The sequence below is a fragment of the Amblyomma mixtum genome, chromosome 4 (assembly GCF_055824585.1).
Source record: "Amblyomma mixtum isolate Tamu chromosome 4, ASM5582458v1, whole genome shotgun sequence".
NCBI lineage: Eukaryota > Metazoa > Arthropoda > Arachnida > Ixodida > Ixodidae > Amblyomma > Amblyomma mixtum.
Genome location: NC_143015.1, coordinates 146905020 through 146928165, shown reverse-complemented (window position 1 = coordinate 146928165; position 23146 = coordinate 146905020). Strand labels below are relative to the sequence as shown.

Here is a 23146-nt window from a genome sequence, read left to right as displayed (position 1 = left end):
AGAGGAAATATCTGAAGGAAAGATGCACGTCGTAGCAACTCCGTGCTTCGAAGTGACGACGACGGCTGCTTTAGCAATAGGTGCCCACCAAGCCACCTTCACCGCTTTACCCTAGCATGAAGACCGTCTAATCTTATACCTAGAGCATTGCTGATTTAATAACTTGCAATAACTTGCAATAACTTACAGCTTGAAAGGGCCTGAGGAGCTATGTAGATCGTCTACCAGCATAAAACGAGAGACGGAACTTAATCAATGCTGATTTCCAGCATAGCCGACAGCTTTCCTTGAAAAAAATCTGCTATTGGTACTGAAATATCCAAAATGCCCCAGATTGCTTTTATTTGGCAAACAGTGAGCCAGCTCTGACATCATTCCTTGAATATGAAAGCAAGAATTACAGTTAAGTCGCTTCAGATTTCATCTCACAAAGCAGTTTTCATTCCAACTTTGACAAGTTTGTGGCACGCTCGGATTTTCGCAATCTTGACCAATATAAAAACGTTTCTAAATTATTTAACGTTGCCAAATATTCACGGCGTCAAATCCGTGTAGGTTTAATGTTCAAGCAGCACGTTTCGCAACTAGAATTGTCACGCTCTAACATTAGGCACGTGCAGCTTCTATCATCACCTGGACTCAAAAAGTTTCAAAGGCAAGAAACATCGCCCACATTACAGCTGCGCTAGGTTACTTTAACCTCGGCAGGTGCTCTCTTCCAATTTCTCTATTACACCCTTGCCGCAGATTTTCGGACCTTGCCTTTCAAAACCATTAAACGCAACACCTCCGCCGTCCTGCAATAGAAAATAAGGAAAAGTACACGTTGCGAGGTATGATAAGTGCTTCTTCCTGCAACAGCCGGTGGAGAAAAAATTACATTATAAATTCTACCAAAAGAAACTCGGTGTTGATTAGAGCGTAACTGCGCAGCCAGCGGCTGCACCAAAATTTTTTTTTCAGCTGCCGGCTGGTGCTGTGGTGTAAATGCATGCCCCCTGGACACACTTGATGTGAAGAATCAGGTGTGGTGGCGAATAAGCGAGCTCTTCCCAAGTGTTGAATCCCGCTGTGCACGAAATGTGCGACGCTTGTACCCCGTTACAGGGGGCCCCGTGGGTATCCGCGGAATTATTCGAACCCCTTTCCGCCCGAAGCCGTGCCGGCCGATAAAGCCACTACGCCTCGACTGCGGTGAGTATACCACTTTGTAAAATCGGTCTTTCCACGCGAAAGACGGGTTACACGGGGCAGTCTTTGTTTGTCGTTTTTTGAGTTATCTGGCAAGCGTCAGTCACCGCGTGGTTGTCACCATTCCATCAGAAGGCGTTTATGAGCACGTTGCAGCACGCAGTTTTTTTGAAACAGCAAAATGAAGGCGACGATGCATCTGTGCCGTCCTATTTGTACCGACATGCTGAAAATAGTTTTGAAGCATTTATTTGCCGCTGTCATAAACGACACCGCGTTCTTTGGGAACATTTTGCGAATATTTGAAACGACTGAGATCTCCGAATATAAGAAAATGTGGCCACGCTGCCTACGGGCGCTCTCTAGATAACTACGGCTTATCACGAAATGTTAGCTGCTGAGTTCGCCGCATGCGTTTTGCGCTGAAGTTCATGTGATGCGGTGTAAGGAACTTCCGCTTTAAGGCTCCGTATATGGATGTAGTGTTTTATGAATTAATGAATGAGTCAGAGTATGAAGAATTCAATCTAACAATGTCTATATAGGAAGATTTGAAAGGAAAAAGCTAGAAACGAACATACAAGACGAAACACGGGCGACGATGTTTCATCTTTTGTGTTCCTTTCTTTTGTCAGGAGTGTGTTTTGCTCTGAATGAGATGAATATAATGACTGAAAACCAACTAGCCCCTCAGCAAGCTTTTCTCGAAGGTAATGGTCCATTTTTCTTATCTGTAGCAAGATCTTTCTTTTGAAGTGTTTCCATTGATCGCATCGAATAGTTAAAACTGCCACAGAAAACCAATGGGGAACGCTTTTGATGATGGAAAATAACATAAATGAAAAAAAATGCAAAGCCTCTGTCCGGCGATCTGCGGATATATTGATTGTTATAGTGAAAAATTACATTATAAGAAAAAATTGCGTACATAAACGGTTTTCAGCTGACAACTGGCTTCGTCCAGAATTGTTCGGTATGCTTCTGCGCACGTGTGTCGCAGTCGCCATTATTGCAAATGTCGTGAACACGATGGCGTCAACCAGGAAGGGCAATGCGGGCCATATACTAGTATGCAGCTAATGCCGTTCTGAAACACTACGGAATTCCAGGTCAGTCGAGAGCTTCCGTTGAAAGCCATATAGTGTTATGAGTTGAAATTACAGGAACCACTAAGTGCTCAAATTTGGCATCGAGTGTGTCCATTTTGCTTTTATTACGTGAATCTGAGAGCAAATTTTACCGTTATGTCGTTAGTGAAAATGACACCGTCGTCAGGCTGCACAGTGCGCCTGATAAAACAGTTGTCATTCTATATTTGAGAGAATTTTGCTAAGCCCTCATTTTCAGGACCTTATCAATGACTACGTTTGCCGGAAAACCTGGCATGGTGGTGGTGGTGGTGGTGAAAACTTTTATTTTGTGAAAAAGAGTTTGGGAGCAACAGAGTGGCCCCGCTACATGGTCGGCGTCCCTAGTCCGGGACACCGCATGACGAGGCCCCGTCTCTCGCCCGTTTCACCAGAGCCCTTTGGGACTCAAGAGAGGAGCAGTTGAGGAGGGCAGTCTCCCATGCCTCTCTGGAAGGGGTAGGGGAAGGGGGTAGGTATGGATTTTGAGTACATGCCCACACCATGTGGAAGATATCACAGGTCTCCCGACAGTGCGGGCATCGCCCATCCGTGTTAGGATCGTAATGTTTTATTATTGCAGGACAGAGTAGAGTACCTGTCTGCAGGCGCCTTAAAGTTCGCTCCTCCGTCTTACTCAGCCCTTTTGCAGGGGCCGGGAAAAGGCGGTGGTTGTCGCTATAATGTGTTAATATTTCCCTGAATCGCAGCAGCGACTGGTTAGTCTCCGAGCCAGAAGAACTGGGTTGAGGAGCCCGGTGAGTAAGCGCTCGGGCAGCCGCGTCAGCGGCCTCATTCGCTCGTAAGCCCTGGTGGCCAGGAGCCCAAATGATTCGTTTGGGTGTTGGATCAGTGTCAGTCCGTCGTAGATTACAAGCAGCTAAGGGGGAGATCTCCCTTGTCAAGTAATGTTCACATGCTTTTCGGGAGTCCGTGATTATTCTCGAATTGGCGTGGGCGGCAGCCAGCGCTATCGCTACTTCCTCGGCCCGCATTGAATTCGGGGCTCCAAAAGAGAGTCCATGAAAGTGCATTTCCTGGGGAACGACAGCGGCCGAGTAATAACCCGTGGGCGATTGCCCTGCTCCGTCAACATAATATACACCGGGTCGGGAGCCGTGTTGTCTCTCAAGAGCCCGAGCACGCGCTTGTCGTCTGTTTTCATGCATGTCGGTGTCCATGTTACGGGGGAGCGGGTAGACCCAGAGCCTATGGCGCCATAGTACTGGGATACGATCCGCCTCCTCTGAAGTGCAGTCGTGTTGGATGTGTAAGCGGTTTAGCAGGCGGCGCCCAGGAGCTGTCTGCATGAGCCGCGTGTATTGGTTCACGAGGTGGGCCTCCCGCCGCTCCTGGTAGGAGTTTAGCACCCCCAATGCCTTGAGTTTTGCATTAGAGGTAGCCACCGGGAGATCCAGGGCTCGCTTAGTTGTCTTGCGGATGATGCCGTCTATTCGCGCCTCGTCTTGCTTAGTAGTGCGGAGATATGGCGTGGCGCCGAGGATTCGGCTAGTCTCGAAGGCATAGACGAGCCGAAGCGCGTCTCTGCCCCGCAGACCACCCCGCTTGTTGGAAACGCGGCGGATCATGGGCCCTACCTGTTCGCCTACTCTCTTTTGTTTCGCAATAGTCGAGTCCGGTCTTAGTCTCTGGTGAATGAAAAGGCCCAGAATACGGAGCTCCCCCACCTCTCTAATAGGAACTCCTGACAGAGAGATGTATATAGCTGTCCTATCCTTTGGGTTCGCTCTGGCATGCAGAAGCTCTGATTTCGCTGGAGCACATTGGAGTTAGTTTATGGGGTTTAACGTCCCAAAGCGACTGAGGCTATGAGAGACGCCGTAGCGAAGGGCTCCGGAAATTTCGACCACCTGGGGTTCTTTAACGTGCACTGACATCGCACAGTACACGGGCCTCTAGAATTTCTCATCCAAAGAAATTCCAGCCGCCGCGGCCGGGATCGAACCCGCGTCTTTCGGGTCAGCAGCCGAGCACCATAGCCACTGAGCCACCGCGGCGGCGGAGCACATTGGAGCCCACAGTCATTAGCATACGCATCGACTATGGAAGCAGGCTGCTGAAGGCGATCCTCCATGTCCCCAAGGCTCCCCTGAGTGGTCCAAATTGTAATATCATCTGCATATAACGCGTGTTGAATGCCTTCCACCCGGGCCAATTGGCTTGGGAGGCGCATCATAGCAATGTTGAACAGGAGCGGTGATAACACTGCTCTCTGAGGGGTACCCCGTGTTCTCATCATGTAAGGGCGGTATTCCTCGCCCTCAATCCGAAGAAAGGCCTGGCAATTAGACAAGAAATCTCTTACATACGCGTAGGTCCCAGCCCCACAATCGGTAGAACTCAAGTTGGCCGGGACGCTTCCGTGTTTCACATGGTCGAAAGCCCATTTCAGACCAAGGGCGACCATGGCTTTGTCATTGTGTTGCATAGTTGTGAGTCGTATTACATCCCTGTGCAGCTGGAGAACGACAACCTGTGCAGACATGTGAGGGCGAAACCCGAACATGGTGACTGCAAAGAAGCCCTTACTCTCCTGGCGAATTCAAGGTGTGAAATCAGTGTAGAATATATGAGGAGTATGCTTTGCAGCTAGTCATGAGATTTTCTCATTGCTAACGTCCAGCTTCTATTATCGAAATGTCGAAAAAAGCGGAAAAGAGTGCTTAGGTTATTGAGAGGATGCTGAAAAAAGTTCTGATTATTCCATAGCAAGCGCTGTAGGCTTAAATGTAATATTGAAGCTAGGAGATCATCAAGCGGTCGAACGACATATCTGAATGCGCAGTGGCACATGGCGCTCAGCCGTGCCCTTTTGATTTGTGTTTGGAGGCATACCATTTTTTTCGACCGCGAACCCAGTATTTTCAAAAGGAGGCAATAACTCTCTCCAAGGTGTCGCCGCCATACATCGCGCAGGTGTGCGCTTACGTGCAGCATACTAACGTCAGACACTTCTTGGGAGTGATCAATAAGCGCATGTAAACGTCAACTGTGTTGTTTCTATGTTTTGGTCCTTACCTATGTGCAGTCACAGGCAGGTGAAACTGTACGTTTGGGCTGTAATAATTGCACTAACGAAAAAAGGACTCTGCTAGTTAAATGAAGCAGCCAAGGCTAAAAAGAAAACTTTCCTAACAGCTCATCCACGTGATTGTTGGAAGCAAATGTCATTGTATGTACCTCTCTCTCTCTCTTCCTCTTCGAAGCCTTCACTGGTTGGAAAATTAAGATACTTAAGTAAGCAGTCGTCCTATTCCAGGTTCTGTCCCTTGTTCAAATTTGTTCAACGCTAGCTGTTTGCTAGTCGACATAACAGTTTTTCTTCAGTTGCATGCAGCAAGCGGTGGTGCTGAGGCAAACTAGAAACGTTTGTCCAGATTTCCTACATGCTCCATACCACGAATAAACCCAAAACAGTTTGAATTAGCATCCCATAAACATTTCCCACAACGCTGTCTTCACTAGAAGAAGCGTACTAATGCTAACTATAACGACGAAAATATTATGCACGGGTTTTAAATGGTCGTTCGTGCCAGGGCTCTCCACCATGCAGTGTTTTATTCCGGCCAGTGACTGACCAGTAAACATGGCAGACCTTAGCAATAAATACGAAGGAAGCCAGCAATCATGGAAAGCAAGAATTATGGGGGAATGGTTCTATTTTTTATAATTTTCAATGGAGGTCAATGGGAAATCAACACCGTAATTATTTTATACCTGGAAGATAACAACTGATTTGAAAGTTGAAGAAAAAAAATGAATGGTCAGGTAGAACGCTGCAATACTTTTTAGTTTGTTTTGTTTCACAGACTTTTGTTCAAAGTTGTATGTTTTATTCAGAACACCGCACTTTCCTTTTTCTTCCCCGGGTCACGACTTTGCTATACAATGACATCTTTGCCGTGGAGGCGCATGTAGCCCTGTTTTCTGCAGCGGGAGTGGTGTCTGGAGGATTCAAACCTCTTACCTCTCCAAACGGTGCCGCAAAAGCAGCCGCTATATTCCGCCGGAGGTCAGTGCACTGGAATATATCGATAGTCTTCTTTCTTTCTTTCAAGAAGATTAACAAGTTCGGGTGAGAGCCCTTCACGAGTTATTCCGTTAAGAGTATCCCACGAAGAGCACAGTACCTTCTGCTCTCTCCCATTGCTCTAGACAATTGTCAAAATAATGACTGCATTTTACTGTTGCACATTTGTTTACGACCACTTTGCAAACATCTTCATGGTGGTTGTCCACTCGCTGTGCTTACAGACCTCCAAAAGTGAACATGGAACACCACGGTTTACATAGCAGACAGACGATACAGAGAAATTACGATTCACGCATCAGGAGAAATGTGAACATACTTAAAAAGGTCACGTTCGACTGAAATAGAGCTTTTAATATTCGCTATACAGGAAAGCAATCAAAATTGTCCCCCGGGCATTGCGACAGTCCGGCAACAATAGGATCAGAAACGCGGAGTTCCATAAGACTGGCGAGCTCTGTCGGTGGTGCGCTGAGTCATCGACAGTCATGGTGACCTTAGCCGTTGTGCGGTAGCGCATTCTTCAATTGAACCTAGTTGATATTACTAACAGCACAGGCTGAATTTCGGAGCTTGGCACCCTTCTCTCATACACGAGCTACTAATTATAGTTACCTCTTTGTAAAGTGGGCCCCGCAGACGCAAAAATGTCTACTCTGTAAACGCTCACTCACCCTCCACATGGGGCGCGCGTCGCCTTTGGTTATGGAGAAGGGAAGATTCGAAAAAATGCTAGTCATTTCTGCCCCAGACAACTTCGCTGCTTTAGAGGGATAGGGATAGTGTAAGGCGACACAGATGCAAAGATACACGCTCTCCGGCGGCAATCGTAGCATTTTTCCTCGTTCTGGTATATTCGACATTACGCGAAGAAACGCTTTTTTGTACCCTTTTTTTTCTGTAACGCAGTTGTCCTAGGTATGGGTTTTACGTGACGAATCAGATGAGTGTTAAAGTAAAGAAAAAAAATGAATAACGCTTTACCGTAGTTAGGCCACAGGCCAATTGTGTGTGCTAGATTTTCAGTTTCACTTTGGTTTCAATTCGACGCTCGGTTTTCAGTCAGGCAGGCTGAAAACATAGATCGGCAAAATCAATGAGTGGGACCCTTTGTACTAGCGGATTTAAACTTGAGAGGTCTTTTAAGTTCCGCAATATGCGGAATTCGTCACTCTCTCGATTACATTCATAGATCACTGGTAGGTCTCATTTCAATCCTGATACAAAAATGGCGCAGCGATTAAGCGATGCGCCGTAGCCCAGTGATGGCAGTGTCAGCTATCGGTGTGTCTTCATAAAGCGAGGCAGCTCTTACCGAGAAACCAGAGACAGACAGAGGCAGCCAGCGTCGAATGACACACAGGGGCGAAATCGGTCAGTGGGGTCTCAGTGCTAACGTGCGAAAGCACAACGGCGGTCGTCAGCTAGAGCTGATCAGAATGGTGCACAGAGTCGATTGGCATGATGTTCCAGCCCGGACCAATTTATACCGCGGCGGGCTCATTAATATGTGCCAGTTTTTTCATTCTTATGGCATGCTATAATCAGCGATGCGTAGCAGCGGTACGTAGCAGTGCCACTTCAGCGTCGTCGGTCACTTGTGCCTCATTTGTACAGGCATCGGCTTGGCCTTCTGGCGGCGTTTTAATGTTCGTGCCTGCTTGAGACTGACTGTCCCCGCTGCCGTGAACTTGAGGCTGCGATTGTACCCATGCGCTTGCGCTGTCTTCAGCCGTTGATGTTTCTGTCGCTGCCACGAGCGTAGCCTCCGCTACTTCCAAATTGGTCCTCCTGGTCTTCAGCTGGTCGATGTGGGGCAACGTTGCTCCCCACCTTCCGTATTTGCTGTTGTCATGCTTGAGCCGCCGGTGGACTGTACCACGCCTGGTTTCCTGGTTTGCATTTGTTGCCCATTCTGTAGTTCTTGAACCAAATTTCCTTGTGCAGCGGTTTTCCGCTGTCGCGCGCCACGCGCATGCAGACGGAGAGGGTCGTGACCCGACATTGTGCAATAAACAGCGCGGTTGATATCCGAGAGTCGTGGAAGCCGGTGTTTTCCCGTTTGGTAGGGGAGTACGGCAATAATGAGAAAGAATGTGGTCCAGACGAGATTGCAAACTACCGCGCGTATTTTTGTTTAACCCGTGCTGCACAGTCCGTACCGCCCTTTTCGCCAGACCGTTAGACTGTGGCTTGTAACGAGCTGTTCGCATATTAGAGATGCCATTGAGCTTCATATATGTCCTGAACTGCTCGCTAGTAAACTGCGGCCCGTTGTCCGTCACAAGGGTCCTCGGCAAGAACGTCGTCTGCAATGCTTCCGTTGTTTTTTCCGAACTGTCAGCCTCATTGCAGTTACCTCGATCTATTTGGTATAAGAATCCAGCACAATCATCAGCATGTGACCTTCGAAAGGACCCGCAAAATCCACATGTATTCTAGACCACGGATTCTCTGTTTCCGGCCAAGGAGCGGGCCCATTCCATGAACGTTGGACAAGCTTTGACCAGCTTCTTGTCGATTCTTGTCGGTTCGCAGCGCGAAGTAGGTTTACCGCAGAATTTTGCGCTTTCTTTGCCTGTCTGCTCACCATCGAGCAACCCCTTATTTTTTCTGTGCTGACAGCGAGCTCAGCGTTCTTCTCTAATTTCGCAAGGAAACACATTGTGACGCTTGCCTCATTTTTTCCGCCCTTAGCAGAGTTTTGCTGTGTGCAGCTACGCGTGCTGGCCGCTAAGAGACCGAGGCGTGCCTTCAGTACCGTTGACTCACCGACGACTGCAGCACTGATGTCAGAGAGCGTTGGGAAGGCCAGAAGGAACACATGAAGAATTATAAAAACGAGGCGAAGGTCATTCAGTCCATAGCCTGTGCTACAAATAGTAGTTAAGGCGCTCGTCTACCGAGCCGGAGTACCCAGATGCGAACCCGACCGCGGGGGCCGCGTTTCCATGGAGGCGGAACGCAAAAGGCACCCGTGTGCTACGCGATGTCAGGGCACGTTTAAAATCCCAGGTGGTCGAAATTATTCCGAAGCTCTCCACTACGGCACCTCTCCCTTCCTTTCTTCTCTAAGTCCCATCTTCCTTTCCTCCCTTAAGGCATGGTTCAGGTGTCCACCGAGATGTGCGAGACAGATACTGCGCCATTTACGTTTCTACAGAACCAACCAATTATTTAGATAGCTACAGACGCTGGAGGCTGGCAGAGTAGCCTAAAGCATTCGCAACCGAGTCTTCTTTCGCCTTCGTTAGAGCGCTCTAAGCACTGAGATAAATCTTTTTGCGTGCTCGGCTCGATTCTGTCGTGAAGATTTGCCACTACTTTTGGTGCCGGCTTCAATACACGAATTTCATGTGAGTTTTAAATGTCCTGCAAAAATAGCTCAGGCAGTCTGTATTTAAAGTCGGGCTGTCTCCTGTAGGTGGGATAAAACGATTCATTGGCACCGTTCCCGTAAAATTTCATTTTGTTGAGAAAGTTTTTGGCTACTGCTTTATTCAGGTTTTATTAGCGTTTCAAAAGCCCGAAAAACTACACACTACTTGTCTTGCTTCAGCGCTTAGATCGGTAAATATCGCAACATCCAAAGAGGGATGGGATATTTCACATGGTTTTCAATTAATATTTTTTTAAGACCGCTTCGTCTTGTTTATTCCTCGAGCTGCAAGTTCCTTAAGTTCTAAGCGATGTGCTTCTTCCTTTAGGTATTCTTTGTACGAGTCTGAGCACTGGGGGATGTTCTCGCAGCAGCCTGGAAACAGTCCATCGTAATCACCAAGTAGGCATAACGGGGCACGAAGACTTTTGCACCTGCAAGAAAAGTTGGGCGATTATTTGACATATACATTGTGGTTTGCGTATGGTTACAGTCCAAAATATTAGTATTTTAACTACAGCTTGACTTCGACCATAAACGCTTACACGACCAAAAAGGCAGCAAAAAGATCTCATTTCAAGGCCGTGCGCTGGATCAAATAACAAAAACTTACGACAGCAAATAGGACTGCCTGGCATGGAAAACCTTAAAAACTTCGCAGATGCTACTTAATTTCCTGTCTCGCTCGTGGCTGTAAAATAAGTGCTTAAAGCAGGTTGCAAGTTTCGCTTACCGTAACTGGTCTGAGCTAATAATGCTCAACAATACATTGCTTTGGTTTTGCAGCCGTTCAGTGTTGTGTTAAATGGCGAATATTTGAGAACATTAATTTTTTCAAAAGGGTAGATATTTTGAATTGTTGCATAATTTCAAGCTCTCTCTCTCTCTCTCTGTGTGCGCGCGAACCCTATCTGTGTGTCTTTGTCGCGCTACTTATTTTTGGTTCACTGCATTTTTATTAGCGAACATAAATGTGTTGTTCAAATAAACTATGTGCATATCTGTTCAGAAAACAGCTGCTGCCACTGTGAAGCAAAATATGGTCACTATAAATTTGTTACAGAGCCGTTCGTATGCTGGAATGACATTTAAGAGCATCAGCTCTTAAAACTTACGCCTGTGAAGGAAGTGTCTGTCTGCAATGAAGGTCAAATTGACCAAAGCAGTAACCATGAGACCACACTATATAAAAGCGATCGTGGGTGCCTTGCGCCTCAACTCTCAATGCGTTGTACATGTGTCAGCATGCAATCATCGAAGTTCCCCCTCCTTCACCCCCCCCCCCCCCCCCCCCCCCCGGGACCAGCAGTTCCATGGAATTTGGGGGACACCCGCTTGCAGCAGAATGTTCAAAGTGGTGTGAAATGACTTCGCATGTTCCTGAGGATAAAATTACTAATTGAGCTGAAGCCCACAGCATGCGTGGGATTTGCAACGACAACGTTTCTGCCTCCAAACTGCGCATTCGGAGGACCTTCAGACGGCCATTACTGTCGAACAGTTTGTCGCAGGGGGTACCGGATAGTTTCAAACGATTGGTCTTGTTGTAATGTACACGATTATAAATTTATTAGCTGATACAACGAGGCATTATACCGGATATAGCGAAGATGGCTGCAAATCACAATATTAATGCTAAATCCATGAGGTAGATGGCGCTGCTTGTGTCTTAGGTACTGCGTGCCTCTGTAAGGCTGAAGAAATTTAAATTGAGGCAGACCACTTTCAGCAAGAAAGCTGTTGCAAATTTTCATGTCCTGTGGGGCGTAATCATGAAGGCTGAAGCTGCATTGCATCCCGAGCTCCTGGCCCGATGAGATTGCAATCCAAAACTATACGGAGCCACGTAGTATAATTGCGCAAAGTACCGCAAGCACCAGAGGAGGAAAACTGCAGAGGCGGTATCAGTCCTGTCTGACATCTCCATAGTCGAGTACTAGCACAGCTCGTGTGAATGCACCGTCATCAAGACACGTAGATGAGGGCCGTCATCGTTTCTCCCAAGAAGGCAGGTTCAGACACGTCCCTTTTTAAGGAATTACTTTTCGGCGAGAGAGCTGCAGAGATAGAAGGCTGGCTTCTCGTGTTCTTCAAAAATTAATTCAGTGCACTGAAGTGGCCTTCTATGGTGAAGGTGGTAGACGGAAGCTTTTGTGGGTCCTCATGTGCGTGGTGGCAGATGTTGCCTAGGCCTCAAAACTGTACCGCTGACTATCGTCCTAAATAATACCCTGCATTCATATCGCGAAGCAAGTGCTGGCAGAATATCGCTAGGTTAGTCCCGCCCACACTGTTAGCAGAAAAACACCAAAAGGGCGTAAATGGCTTGTCCTCTAACGCACACCCAAAAGGAGGTTTTTTTTTATTCCATATGTATGGTGTTTTTTATTTACTCCCGTATATAAGGAAGTTATTTTGGAGTATAAAGGGAGTTATTTTGGAGTGATAAGGGAGTAAATTTTTTGCTACCCACAGAGATGGAGCCCAAAAATGGCGTCATGTTTATTTATCCTCATTCAGGCTCATTCTTACAGCAGTGACAGCGGCGGAAACGGGCAGTAGCTCTGCGGGCCGCCGGCAACCCAACTTGGGAAACTGCGCTGCCCTAAAGTGACCCCGCGTCAAGCATTCTTTCCGCCGTCTGCTAGCCCAGCGGCGGCGTACGCGGCAGGAGTCGTCTGCTTGGCGTCTCCCTCTGCTGTACGAGCTCGTTTCGTTGTCTATATTCGTACATAAAGGGATGTAACATTATAATCAGTAGTTAGAAACTGAAAAGGAGACTCTGGGTAGTATTCACGGTCATCCACCACGCTATACTTGATCCCAAAACCACAGCAGAAAAGATCAAAATACACCTGATGGTAGTTTGGAATGACAGTGTTTGCATTCATATTCAATTCACTAAGGCTTGGATTTTAAACATGGCTGAGGAAAAATGTTCCCTTATGAGCTCAATCAAGAGCTAAGAGTTGATACTATGTTCTATCACAGTTCCATGTTCATGCAACACATAATCTGGTGCAACACATTGCGAGAACCGCACTGAAAAAAGCCTGTGAGAATTAGGCTAAGCGGGGGCTGTAACGGGGTGGCGACACAAAGTAAAGTCAGGCATCGTTAGAGTACTGGAGGCTTCACAGGAGCAATTCAATTATGTAACGTACTGTAGCGGAAAACGGCGACAAATCGATATCTTGTACAGCGGCAGGCGTCCGTGAAGGAGCAGAAGTCAGCAGAGATCCAGCGACGATGGAAACCAAGCGGTCGTCACTCACCGCCAATATCTGACAACTGACCAGAAGCAGACGAGACGCTAGGTGGCGGGGCGGATTGCACAAAATGATGTTTTTGTACTCCTTTTCGGCACTGGTCGAGTGTTTGGCACAATTAACTCCCTTTCTAGACTGGAGTAAATGCTGGTAAATCCTCATTTTTACTCCCTTATTTCCTCATGGGAGTAATATGGAGGACAGACCACCTTTTTACTCCCCACTCATGGAGTAAATGTTATACCCTTTTGGGTATATTTTTGTTTACAGTGCACCTGATTGGCAGCAATACTGGATATCGGCCCACAAAGGTCGAGCAACACAGGTCTAAGAAAAAGAATATATTTAGACAGACATTGCACTCACCCGTGTGCTCGTCTTAACCTGAAGCTGAATGGGAGCAACTGTCTCAACCTCGCATCTGTGTGCGAGGAAACGAATAGAATGTCCTAGTTGGATTTCAATGGCTTTCACAAGCACTTGCATAGGGATGCCTTCATTGCCGTAGCTCCTTTCAGCTATAAAACGCCGAAATCACGTATTTAGAAGGGTAACAGTGAGCTTTGATTTGTATTGAGCGATACCCCTCGCAGTAAGTTTCGTGTGACGCATTATAAACCAAGATTACATTGGCACCACGCCCATAGGAGTTCACCGTAGTTGCGACTGCAGCTGCTAAAGAACTGTGTGCACCTAATAGGGTCCAACATCTCGTACGCGAAGCAGTAAACAGATATTTCTACTTACCCTATTGGAATCACGGTCCATGTCATGTTACTACAATAACGCAACTCGCATCTTTCCTTTGAAAGACGTCCAGAGCCAGGAGGACCCGGGAAAATCCCAACGCCGTCATAATCTGTACAGTCTAAAAAAAAAATAGGCGTAAGTAACACAGATACATTCACACGAACACAGGTACGAACTGCACATGGAAGCGTGCGCGTCAGGGTGCAAACGCTTTGACAAGAGCGCTTGTTTTCGCCTTGGCAAGCGTTCATAATTGGTGGCCTTAAACTACACCAAATGTTTTATCTCAGTTAAAATGGATTCCCTTTATGTCTTTCACTGTGTACATCAAAATTTTGCACTGTTTAATTACGTCTCCAAACCTTGTAGGCAACCTCCCATCATTAGACAATTCTTGATTCCCTCTGTATAATCTTTCTGATGTCGCTTAACCGACGCCGATTAATTGGCTGAGGAAGGTGTGAACAGAGCTTGCCAGTACGCTGCCTAGCAGCTCTGCTACTTACTTCTACTCACCCCTCCTTGATTATATTGGAGGAACTGTGCATCACTTGTACACTATAGGTTTAGAAATCAGCATGCACGAAATCGGAGTGATGTTCAATAATCTCGCAAGGGAACAGCAGTTCACAATTGGTAGCGAGGTGCTAGAAGTGGTCATGGTTCTACTCAAGGCATGCAATTACCTCTGATCCGATTCATGAGAGGGAAATAACTGGAATAATAAGAATGGGGTGCAGAGCATATAGTAGGTTCTCTCAGTTCATTAATGCCATTTTACCAGTATATCTCATTGGAAAGTCATCCAAAAGCTCTATCTTACTGCCACTCTACAATGGAGCAAAAACGCGGAGGCCAACGAAAAGGTTTCAACTTAAGTTATGGACAACGCAGTGAGCTATGGAAAGAAAAATGATAGGCGTACCATTAATTGATCGGAATCGGGCAGGGTAGTTGAAGGGACAGACACGGGTTAATGACATCTGAATCAAAATCAAGAGGACGAAATTGGCTTGGGCAGGGGATGTAATCCGAAGGCAAGACAACCGCTGGTCCTTAATTAAGTATAACGGAGTCGATTATAAGAGAAGGCAAGCGTTAGGTGGGCGCCCATTACACTCGACGCTCCGGCACATAAACTACGCTTTCAAGAGACGTACCCGCGCCTGCATTCGGACTCTCAACCAAAACTCCCCAAGCCTCGGTATCAGGCGGGCAAGGAGCGCCACTTCGGAGAAGAACATGATCCGCCGACAGGAGCGCTGAAGTTTGCGGGGATATGGTTGGCGCACATGGCAGACGATAAGATTAAGTGGAGAGACATGGCAGATACCCTTGCCCTGCTGCGGGCGTAGTAAAGCTGATAATAATAATAATTATGCGCATTATGCTTGTCGTCCTTCACTAAACCGGAACATCTTTGAAGAGGAAGATCTTGAGGAAGATCTCTCTGTGCACTTAACTGCTTATATGTTTCTTTCTTACTGTTTTCTGACCTTCACTGCTCATACGTAGGATAAGTTTAAACTGCGCCAACCATTGGTTGCCATGTTCGACCATGCTTAGCATCTCGAAATCTCGCGTTGGTGTCAAGAAACTACATAATGCAGTTTGCTTTACTTTCTGTCCAGGCTTTCTGGCTTTTTGAAGTCTACTCGCTTGTCGGTATAGTGCAAAAAGATGCATTGTTCTTTTGTAAATTATAACCTTTTTTTAAGAAGTACATCTATTCCCCGATTCAAGCACGCACCTGAGTTTGTTTGTAACGAAAATGAAAAAAAGCACAGTTTGAGCAGCAGCCCAAAGCTACGTTCATATCTGCTTCCGTGTTGCCCATCGTCGCTATCTAAACGATTCTTCTACGCTGTCATTGCTCCGAGCTTTCCTCAAAGGAAAGGAAAGCGTAGCAGCTGAAGAGAAATGGAGATCGAAGGCGAGAACACATTGCCCATGCCACTCGCTTGTGGGCCAGCTAACATTCCTGAAGAGCGGCGAACCGATCTACGAACGCTCCAGTACTTTATGATGCCGTAACGGCAATGACACGCTCTGGCGGTTATGTGCAGTCAAATCACTAACCGGAACTTTTCTTAGCGCTCTTTACCGCTTGTCTGCAAAAGCGAATGCCACTTTGAGCTTACCAAGTAAACAACGCGCAGTTTTATCTTGATAACGCGGAGTCAACCAACCCAGAAGTTACATGAACCTAGATAGAGCGGGTACCGCCACGCGCCGTACAGCCAGAAGCTCGATGCCTGCGATTCGGAGAGTCATTTGTGCAAAAAAAAAATAAAAAGAGACGTATATGTTGCAGGATGTGTAGTTGAGCCTAAAGTTTCCGAGTTGCGAATTATGCCGACTGCTAGCATTTAAACTCTCAACCAGCATACTTCGATTGTAATGCCGCTGCGGTTTTCGTGCTGCGGTGCACTTCTGCATGTCGTTGTAAAAACGGCCAAACTGTTTGGAGACCTGATTTCAATAGAAAATAAATTACTCATTAGAGTCGGCAGGGTACTGTTACATGTTCCTTCGCTATTACAAAAATGCTCTGCTCCCATTCCGCCCGCCTGCTTTATGCTTACATTTGCGTTGTAGCCGCTCATGAGTACAGTGTATTGTGTTATTCACTGACAACCGATTGCGCGGCTTGTTGGAAGCAGAAGAGTATATCATTACAAAATCCCACAGTTATCGTTTTGTAAGCCTCATTACAATGAATGCCAAACTCCAACCACGCTCCCTTCTAGTTGGATAAAATGCGTCATCAAAGTACGTGCCCGCCCTTGAACACTGCATCTTTCGTATCTACACCTCCAACCAAACTAAGTCCTGTAACATGTCAAGCAAATCTGTAAGTGTCAAGCAAATCTGTTGAAGTAGGACGGTTGCATTTCTGACTGCAAGCCATTCTCACTGTCACCGCAAGGCATTCACTGGGGTTTATCCTTGATAGTAAGTGACGTACCAGCATAAAAATACGCACATTGCGTAACACTTCTCCAGATCGCTAAACACTAGCCAAAATGAACACATACCAACAAGCCCAACTATCCGTTTTACTACTGAACACTAAGACTGAGGTCAGGATTTAGCACCACCCCATCAGTGCCTGTTACGCCAAATCACAAGGGCTGATTTCGGGTGCGCTTTTCGCAGCAGTTGCCATTTTAAAGCCAGGCCTCCTTTCAGCCAAGTGTGCTGTTTATTTATCGAAGCTTTGTTCGCATCAGGAGAACAGGGTCTGGAGGGAAACTGCAGTGAATTTTAAATAAAGCAGTATGCAGTTGTCTGTAATACCTAGGACAGAAAACATTGGGCGGACACTTAAGGTCTTCCTTAAAGGACATACGCGATAGCGTAATTGCCAGAATGGAAGCTTGGGCGAGTTGGTGACGGTCGATGATAACGATGTTTGAGTGCTTCCTATATTTCAATGGTTTTATATCTCTTCTTCACTGCTAAGAAAGTGCTTATATTGCTTGGGTTTCATGCAATAAAAGTTTACGTGTAAGTTAGCGCCCGTCCTGTTTGTCTCCCTGTGTCCGTGTCTGTTTAGCGCTATGTGGCAAGTGGAGCGTTATTGTATCTCATGAGGGGTCTACCTTTGGTCTCAGTAGCATGTTACCCGATCACGTGTTCTACTAACGCTACCAGATCCCATGACAAGCGAATACCACGTGACACAAGCACACAGTCGTCCGGGTACGCTAACTACTCACCGACATGCACTTTAATACTCGCTCTACCACTGCTCCCATAATAAATGCCGCTCTTGTCACACACATAGTCATTGCGCACATTCGTAAACTGCCACACTATGTTAAAAACCACACTACCTAAATGTAAAACCCCACTCCAATCAAACATTAAGAGCGTGCTTGTGTGTTCAAGTTGTAGCCTGACCGACTCGCAATCCAAGGGATAAAACTCTTAACGCTGTCACTTTAATGAACCATTTTGTCTCGGTACAGACACTTGACGGCATAAAAGTCAGAAAAATTTGAACGCTTGTCGACGGTGTTCATCGTACTTGCCATAAACTATAGGACCGAGAAGTCTCGTATAATTTACTGTTTGGTACTTCACCAGGTTGGGCTTACGATGCCGCATTGGGCTGCAGTAGTCACGTTAATAAGTCAGTAGCTCGCGTAATAAGCGACATCGTTGAAAAACCTTCACGGCAGCACAGGAGACGTTTGTCGCCCGGATATACAGACACGGGTTTCAGTGCACGTGTAATTCAGTTAGTACGGTTTGTACATGTTAGGCAGCCTACTCATGAATTTAGGTGATAAAAATAAAGCTGTACAAGTGCTCCTTTTGGTTTAGATTACCGAACGTTGTTCTACAGACGCATAAACTAACCCAGTTGCAGCTGAAATCACTTAAACAATTCCTACGATTTACTGCGGCAAAGATTTCAAAGTGCTGTGCAATGTTGTCTATACCAACATGTTGCGTACTAGTTGTGTAGCTTTCCCTGTGGTAACTCTGCAGCTAATACATTCGAGCAACGGAGCAACGGGATTTTTGACTTTTGCATACAGAATAAACTTCGTTACTTCTAAACAAACTGCCCTTGAGCGAACTGTATAGACGTTTTGAAACCATGACTAAATCAATTATTTTAAGCAGCGGTTGCAGTAAGCCCATTGTGCAATGTCTGTCTGTACACTTGTGTTCGTGTTTCTGTCGGTCAATGTGAAATTTCTATGGAGTGCTTTAATTGTGTTCTAGAAAACGTGTACAAGGACATTATGGGAAAAAGGGTGTTGCTTGTAGCTGAAACTTTGCGCTATAAACATCAAGGCTAAAGCGGCGAAATAATTACAATTAAAGGAGAGCCTGTTTCGAATAATTTCGTGGGTTAAAGGAGAAGTTGCGATGGTTTTTGAAGTTCGGTTAATACAGTGTTTTAAAAAACTGTGTGTATGGCTGTGTATATAACATCTCAGGATTAAAAGTTTAAAACTCTTGCTTACATCTGCCTCCCGAGCTTTCCGCTAGTTCAATGATGGCAGGCAGAAGGGCAGCGGCGACTAAGAATAAAATCTTCATGATTATTGCGTACGTGAAGTTTTGGATGTACCTGAAAAAGTGGGAAAGATTACCATGTTATAAAAGTGGAATTGAGCTCAGGGGTGATGTACATTTGCGCTACCGAGAACACATTCATTTCATTAATTTTCTCTCGTCATATCATTTATAACAAGAAAAAAAAAGAATACTTTTTGACCCCGTGGCCTTTCCAGATGCGCATAGCGCGTTTTCAGCAATAGTTTTGATTTCCCGGTTTTTCTAACAATCTGAACTGACCACTCTGCCCCAAGAACAAAATGAGAACTATCAAAAGAAGCAGTTCAAGGTATAATGAAGAGCCGTGAGATAAATTGATATATCAATATTTCAAATATAATTGCGCCATTTCGCGCAAACATGTAGCTTCAAAAAAGTTCGGACAAACTACAGAGAATATTCACAACTGGTTATAAACTACATGTATGCATAGAATAAATTTTTACGCCTAGTCAAAAATGCCTTAGTTTCAACTGTTGAGCGCCTGTTCTGCTGGAAATGTAGAGGCAAATTTCCCGAATTGATGCAGAGTTCTGTGCAATCGTCTCCACATTATAAACATGCCTACCAGTTCGTAATGTGCTGTTTACAAGCGCTGTATGAAAATCGAATGTGAATTTTGTATCCTCGCAACTACAAAAAAAAAACAGGTCGTTTAAACGCTGACATTTAATCATCTCAAATCATCACGGGAAGTGAAGTTCGACGAACATATCTACTTATGAAAGAAATATAACACGGATTGAATTTTTGATGGAGTACGCGTTCGTGGTCGCGCTCAGTACTGTCTCTTACTCTCAGTACTAGACGGAGGTATATTCGTGATTTCGCTATGGGGACCACAGCGACGGTGGCATCACAATGCGATACCCATTAAAGTTGTCTTGTGTGGTGCGCAAGTGACAGCGAACGCAATGTGCGCAATGTGAATCGCGTTGATTGAGGGTCTGAGATGGGCAAATTTGCTCGGTTTTGAATATTGAGTTTTTTTTTTCTCTGAGCCCTATACTCTAGATGCTCGCGGGAACTGTTGAGTCACTAAACCAGCGCAGGAGTGTTGGGTTTGCCAGCTTCTAACTAGCTTTTAGGCTTATTAGCATCAATACACCATCAATACACGGCATCACAGGCTCTCTACAATGAATGAAACCAATATTTACCTCCGCGTTTAGAATGTTTGACTCTGATTACATGAGTGATAATTGCAAAGTTTTTTCTGCAGTGTATCTGCCAACGGTAATGAATGGCTGCTGACAATGTATTCGTCGATTTTCAGCGGACACTTCGGCCGCAGCAAGTCGACAACAGATGCGGTGGCATGAAAGAACGCTCAGAAGATATTTCTGCAGTTTTACAATTAGTAACGATATGAATTGAATCTTTTATTCATATTATTTTATGAACGACAAGCTACACTGGAAAGGAGCAGTAGAAATGCACAAGCGGAAGAAACGTGCAGTACATATTACATCAATGCAGTCACCTCACTTTAGCGTTTGCTTACATCCATGATCTCTGAAATCTTTCGATGGACTGAGTAAGTCAGTGCAATCGCAGCAGGTGCCGGAAAACTAGGTACTAGTGCAGAAGTATGCAAAGGGCTAATTTTCAGAGCTACCAATTGTCGCCGGATCGTACATTCAGACTACCGAATGGTGGGCTCATTGCGAATCGCCAATAGCTGTTGGGCAAAAGCAAGCATTTGTGCCAGATGGAAGGCGCCTTGACCACAGCAACTTTTCATTATTCTCGTTTCAGTAGTAGAAAGTCTCTCGTTTCGCATCCACGTACATCAAGGCTGATATAATACATATGACACTCGAAAACTTGGCTCAACTAAATGTGGCCCCGCCGCGGCGGCTCAGTGGTTACGTGCTCGCCTGCTGACCCGAAAGACGCCAGTTCGATCCCGGCTGCTGCGGCTGAATTTCGGTGAAGGCGAAATTCCAGAAGACCGTGTACAGTGCGATGTGAGTGCACGTTAAAGAACCCCGTGTGGTCGAAATTTCGGAGCCCTTCACTACGGCGACCCTCATAGCCTGTGTCGCTTCGGGACGTTAAACCCCAATAAACCAAATCAACTAAATGTGCACCATAAAAGTCACAAATGTGAAGTGAAACATAGCGCACAATTTATTCACATTCTTATGCCTCCCCAACCATCGCTTCACCACTCATGCGGGCGAGGTGGCGTTCTCTCCTGAAGTATTACGTACATTTGGGACGGTTGGTAACCCATTGTCAACTAGCTTAACTGTCTATATTGCTGCAATGAGCGCTTGTGTTGTCCGTTCTTTTCAACTTCTTTCGTCTTTTTGAGGCGGTGTGTTTTACGGGGTCTTCGTTCCTTTGGCAAGTCGAAAATCAGCTTACTTCGGCATCTCTCTGGTCCTTTATCTGTGCTGGCGCTACTAAAACACCAATCCAGTTCACGATTCGAAAACAAGCAACGTTTGCTGCCTTTTCGACCTGTTAGAAACGCAGTATGAGCCATCTACGGTTGGCAGGCAAGCACCTGTGAATGCAGACGCCACCGTAGGCGGCCCAACCCCCGCAGTTAGGTCCTCCCAGCTTCGGTTCTGCATGTTCGAAGTAAAAGCAGCTGTGTGAATCAAGGAGGAGCAGGGAGCGTATCCACTGCTTCTGTTTTAAGCATTTTTCTTATTGCTATTAACATTAAGCAGGCTGTAACTTGTTTACTGTGTTTAGCCACCTAACAGTTCACTTTCTGCAATTATACGGGAAGCCGGTGCTTACAAGCCAAACTATCATTGATGTTTTGCTAAAGAAGTTTTTTTTTTTCCTGGATGGGTCTGAAGAGGAGGAATAAAGAATATATGGCTGCAGTAGCTTTTTGTGAGGCCTGTTTTCCGGTATTTTTGAAATGTACTTGGCGGGTACAACATATATATCGAAATATAGTTAAGGTTAACTAACTTCGATTCTACAGAACATAAAGTTCTGGTAAGACAGCCATACATGACCAGAGCAAAATAACTGAGAAATGTGAACATCTAAATAATGCCATGATAAATACTCTGGCCCAAAGCAAACTTTAAATAATTAATAAAAGGTTCTGTAGAATTTTTCCCCACGACAAATAGAGTTGATAACTTGATACAGCAAATAAAATTCACAAAAGTGCCACCGTGAGTTTTTCATATTTTGACTGCCGATCGTTTGCAGCCTTCAACTAATTCTAGAGCTTATATGTCCTGAATAATCATTACCGTTCTGGATGATTTCGCATCAGCCTAATTTGCTCGCATTCATTTGCGTGCTAAGAGGTATTTCAGAATGGGGATGAGTGGTTTCACATCCGGGTGTTACTCCTAAATAATGAAGATAGTGTAGTTACACTGAGTGGCGCAATCATATCTACTTTTACCGCAGCTGTCCGGCTTCGCACGAAAGGCACAATATGCACAAGCATTACTCGTATATGTCGGCGAGGTCGCGTCACCAAAACGTGTCCGGAGTAGTCGTGTCGTTCTCAGAAGAGATAGGACCAAACAAGTGGTCGTAATCGATAGAGGATGGTGTAAGGATGATGTGCAAAATATTCGATGTCAATAGAATGGTTAGTTAAATAGTTAGAGCGAAAAATGTGGAAAAACCACCGAGATAGTGTGGACGTCGATATAGTTAGCGGACGGGAAACAGCCTTGGACAACACAATAGTGCAAAAATAGGCGAAGAAGTGAAAATGAAGTTTAAAATGAATGAAAATGTATTTGATCAGTGATAATCAATTGAAAAAAAGTATTATTGACATTGATTAATTGGATTATTAATTAGAAGAAAAAGTCGTTGCACGGTCGAATAGGCTGGAAGGGGATATAGTACGTGGACGGCAAAGCAGCAATGGCGACAAATTTGAAAAACCGAAATGCATGATCGAGGTGAAAATGGGTGTAATAAGAGTGAATGTTATTAATTAACGTGGTAAATTAAGAAAAATGTAAAACAAAGTGATTGCAATCTATACACGCAATCAATGAAGGAGATTAATTCATAGCAATTAATGACAATTAAATGGCTAATTAATGCACTAATGAAGGCCGATGCGATTCTAATTAAGGCCAACGATGGGCAAAGAGTATCGAAGAGAAGCGAAGAGCATCAAAGAGAGACAAGTGTCGTAGAGGGGTCAATGCCTTCACGTTCTTCCAAAGCGGGTTGCCGCAGTGATCCCTAACGTTTTTTTATCAGATAAATATGGCGCGGAACATGAATACCCCGGGCAGAGCACATACCGTGTGATCTTAATGTAAGGCTTTGCTGATGTGAAGAGCCTAAA

At 45.5% G+C, this 23146-nt stretch overlaps 1 protein-coding gene across 2 annotated transcripts; it reads right to left on the bottom strand.

The window, feature by feature from the left end:
- Positions 1-2626: 2626 nt before the first annotated feature.
- Positions 2627-4578, bottom strand: LOC149348669 (uncharacterized). 2 transcript variants are annotated; one of them, XM_089585875.1, is made up of 2 exons: positions 4314-4578; positions 2627-4092 (listed from the first exon to the last, which is right to left on the bottom strand). In XM_089585875.1, the coding sequence occupies exons 1-2, from the start codon at positions 4576-4578 to the stop codon at positions 2663-2665; spliced, it is 1695 nt and encodes a 564-aa protein (XP_089442001.1). In that variant the 3' UTR covers positions 2627-2662. The 2 variants fall into 2 exon arrangements, with proteins under 2 accessions (XP_089442001.1, XP_089442002.1); XM_089585876.1 differs by having other exon boundaries at positions 4323-4578.
- Positions 4579-23146: the final 18568 nt, after the last annotated feature.

Excerpts from the sequence above, each read along its gene's own strand:
- LOC149348669 (XM_089585875.1), bottom strand. The coding sequence starts at position 4,578 with ATGATGAGAACACGGGGTACCCCTCAGAGAGCAGTGTTATCACCGCTC. Across the intron at positions 4,093-4,313 it reads GCGGTGGCTCAGTGGCTATG|CGAAATCAGAGCTTCTGCAT; the intron begins GTGCTCGGCTGC and ends AATGTGCTCCAG.